The following is a 4,045-nucleotide window of genomic DNA, read 5'->3' as shown; positions in this document are numbered from 1 at the left end:
TGTGTGTGTGTGTGTGTGTGTGTGTGTGTGTGTGTGTGTGTGTGTGTGTGTGTTTGGGGCAGGGGGATGGTTTTATGGATATGTGCGCATTTGTGTTGGTTCACTCTCACGTATGGAGGCCAGAGGTCAATGTCTGATGTCTTTCTCAGTGTTTCTCTGCCTTATTTTTCAACACAAGATCTCTTGCTAAAAATGAGCTATAGGGAGACTCATCTCAAACAGTCAAACAAAAAATTCTAAACTGGGACTGGGAAGATGGGTCAGTGGAGGAAGAGCTTGCTATGAAAGCACATGCACCCAGTGTCGCACATACATACATGAAGGCAAGGCAGTCATATACATGAAATAAATACAAATAAATGGATTTAAAAGTTGAACATGGTAGTGTGTGTTTGTAACTGTGCTAATGTGGTAGAGACACTTGGATTCTGGTTACAGTCTAGCTGAAATGGTGAGTTTCGTTTTCCTTTTTTAAAAACTTGAAACAGGGTTTTGCTGTGTGGTCCTGGGACTCTGGAACGCTGTAGACCAGGCTGGCCTTGAACTCACCACTCTGGAGTGGTGTGCCTGGGGAAGTTTAGATTGATTATTTATTTATTTATTTAGACTCCCCAGACATGCTTCTCTGTGTAGCCCTGGGTGTCATAGAACTCACTCTATACACTAGGCTGGCCTTGAACTCAAAGATCCAACTACTTCTGTCTTCTGAGTGCCAGGATTAAAGGTATCTGCCACCACCACATAGCTACTAGAATTTTTTTTTTTTTTTTTGGGGGGGGGGTGTTTGAGGCAAGGTTTCTCGGTATAGCCCTGGCTGTCCTGGAACTCACTTTGTAGACCAGGCTGGCCTCGAACTCAAATTCGCCTGCCTCTGCCTCCCAAGTGCTAGGTAGGATAAAAGGCATGTGCCACTACGCCCAGCTAGAATTTTTTAATGTCATTATGTTAACTAAGAAATTCACATCTGTTAAACCTAAATGTCATCTCTCTGTTTAGCTCTTCAGCCGACTACACAAGAACAGCCAGATATACACCCTCCATTGTTTTCAGAACCCCCGAGCAAGCTGTCTTGTCTCCATCAACGTCTTCAGAGGATGCAGGACTACCTTCCTATGAACAGGCAGTAGCACTGACCAGAAAGCACAGTGTCTCACCTCCACCTCCCTATCCTGGGCCTGCAAAAGGATTCAGGGTATTTAAAAAGTCCATGTCACTCCCATCTCACTAAGCCTACCGGGCTACCTTGCTGGAAGACATTCATTCATGTGGTGGAATAATTTGTTCTCCCTGGGGGGGGGAAAAAAAGATTTGCTTGTTCAGCTTTTTATGACACATTGCAAGGAACAGAGGAATGATACATACAGAACAGAGTTCACCATAGCTCTGCTTTCGTCTCAGACTTGAACTGGATCGCTCTCACCTTGGTAAGGAACTTCAACTCCATTACCTTGAAGTTAAGAAGAAAGTGCCTTTTGCAATGTATACTGTACTGATTCAAAAATCTGTGCTATAGCTGGATAATGTGGTGTGTGCCTACAAACACTCAGGAGGCTTAGAGGGGAGGGATGAGAGTTCAAGGCCAGCCTGGGCTCTGTCAAGACCCTGTCTGAAAACACAGTTTGTTATTAGAATAATTAGAATTGGACAACCAGGAACTGTCAATCTTAGGTCATGAGATTGGATCTTCTCTTCCTTAGGATTTCTTTTTGGCTGAAAATATTTCATAGAATTTGATGTTTTGCTGTAAATCTGTGGCCTTGGTATAATCACTTGGTTTTCTATTCTAATTAGTTCAGAGCATTCATCAAATTTGCAGGTCTTAGGTTTTCACTCACTATCAATCATAGTTCAATGGTGTCAAGAGGTTTTGCTTGTTTGTTTGTTTTTTTTTTTAAATTACTATTCATGGACTAAGGGGATGCCTCACTTGGGAACGCCTGGTCATACAAATATAAGGACCTGAGTTCAATCCTCAATACCCATGTTTGAAACAAACAAACCAACAACAACAAATAAAACAAACAAAACAAATTTGAGTACTTGGGTGCACAGCTGTAATCTCAGCATTGTAGGAGGACTCAGGAGGACCCCTGAGCCAGGTGGCTAGCCACAGGAGCTGAACCAGGAACCTCTAAATTCAGTCTCAAAATTTTAAGGTAGAACCAGTGAGGTGGGTGAATGCCTTTAATCCTGGCACTCAAAAGGCAGAGATCTCTCCGTGAGTTCAAGGACAGCCTATTCTACATTGGGAGTTCTAGAACAGCTACAAAACCAGCCTCGAAAAAACAAACAAAAACAAAAAGCAAACAACAAGGCTGGGGGGTAAGGGTACATGTCTTTAATCACAGCACTCGGAAGGCAGAGGCAGAAGGATCTCTGTGAGTTCAAAGCCACCTTGGTCTATAGAGCTAGTTCCAGGACAGCCAGGGCTACACAAAGAAACCCTGTCTCAATTACCATTTTAAAAAATCAGGTGGAGAACAGATGAAGAAGATACCAATATCAACTTCTGGCCTCTACATGCACAAGCTTGCATGCATGAGCATACATGCACATACAATATTGAGTTTAGTAATAGAATGGTAGAGGCAAGTGGTCGAACATTTGTTTCATGTGCACAAGGCCCTGGCTTTGAGGTCCCCAGTAGTATCAACCTGAAAGCCTTTGCATCTTAGATGCATGGGTGGGGTTTTTTTAATGTTCTGTTTGTTGGTTGGTGTGTGTGTGTGTGTGTGTGTGTGTGTGTGCGTGCATGCGTGAGCATGCTGAAGATTGAAGCAAAGCATCATATGTGCTAAGCACATGCTGGACAATGAGCCAAACTCTCAGTCTCCCTTGATTTTATGAGTACATTGTAATACACAGAAAACACATCACAGTCTAAACTTGTCATAATCATATAAATGACCAGTTCTTCCTTAATAATGTAGAAGAGCTCAGTGAAAAAACCCATGCTCAGCATACGTGCAAGAACCTGGGTCAGACCCCCCAGCACCAAAACAAAACAAAAATGTAGCAGAGTGTGATGTGCAAGTGTGGAGCACATACTCACTAACATATATGCTTATATATTTGAGGTCCATTGCTTGTTAGCAGTCGAGGAACCATACACACTGAGGTCAAGGAAGCACACACTCTTGAAAACTCAACTGAAAAAATGTTGGGGGATTTCTTTGTCTGTTTCTGCCAGACATTTCCCTAATCTTTAAGATCCTTTATAAATTTGTTACTGTGTTTTATAATGTTTATAGAGTGAGATTGCAATCCTGCTTGCATTTGATGATTTTGTCCAAATTAAATATCTAGAAAGTTACATTGTATGGCAATGTGTGTGGATGTGAGGGAATGAGTCTTTTATGGCATTGTAATCTGTTGGACCTGGTATAACATACCAGCAGTCTCAACACTTAGGAGGCAGAGGCATGAGGATCACAAGTTTGGGGCCAGCCTGGGCTACATACTTAGTTCAAGGGTCATCTGGAATAATTGGTGAGCTCTCGTCTCAGATGAAACAAAGCACAGACAGCATTATCTTCGCGAAGGCAGATAAAAGGCAGAAGTTGTCAGACGCTGGGAAAGCTTTATCCTTCTACATGTTCAGGCTTGTTGGCTGCTTGTCACAAATAGCTCAGCTACCAACACTTCTATGTAACTGGAAGCATTTTTAATCCACCCATATTACCCCTCAAGTTCTGTCGTTCTTCCTATCTTCTCTCCATCACATCTTTTCCACTATAACTATATGCTTCTCATGTATTTTAATTCTCTTTTCAAAAGGTTACAAGAATTGACGGCTTGGTTTGTAATAATCAAAGTTACAGCATGACTTGCCTGAACTCCATCAGGTTGGTAAAAGCTGGGTTTGCCATAAGTGAGCCCATGTATCTAGTCCCATCTCATACTTCACAGAATTATACTTAGGACAAGTAGAGATATAAAAACATGGGAGAAGGCCGGGCGTGGTGGCGCATGCCTTTAATCCCAGCACTCGGGAGGCAGAGGCAGGCGGATTTCTGAGTTCGAGGCCAGCCTGGTCTACAAAGTG

The 4,045-nt window shown here is 42.6% G+C and overlaps 1 protein-coding gene across 2 annotated transcripts in view; it reads left to right on the top strand.

Annotated features, from left to right (window-relative positions):
- Positions 1-2,242, top strand: part of Prrg4 (proline rich and Gla domain 4) — an 18,581-nt gene extending 16,339 nt beyond the window's left edge. The window contains exon 6 of one of the 2 annotated variants that reach the window (XM_029536548.1): positions 997-2,242. In XM_029536548.1, coding sequence (XP_029392408.1) covers positions 997-1,228 — 232 coding nt within the window. In that variant the 3' untranslated portion in view covers positions 1,229-2,242. The remainder of the gene's footprint in view (positions 1-996) is intronic. The other variant, XM_021194598.1, reaches the window with a different exon arrangement.
- The last annotated feature ends 1,803 nt before the right edge of the window (positions 2,243-4,045 follow it).

Source organism: Mus pahari, chromosome 3 (assembly GCF_900095145.1).
Source record: "Mus pahari chromosome 3, PAHARI_EIJ_v1.1, whole genome shotgun sequence".
NCBI classification, from domain to species: Eukaryota; Metazoa; Chordata; class Mammalia; order Rodentia; family Muridae; genus Mus; species Mus pahari.
This window is presented reverse-complemented; position numbering and strand designations above follow the sequence as displayed.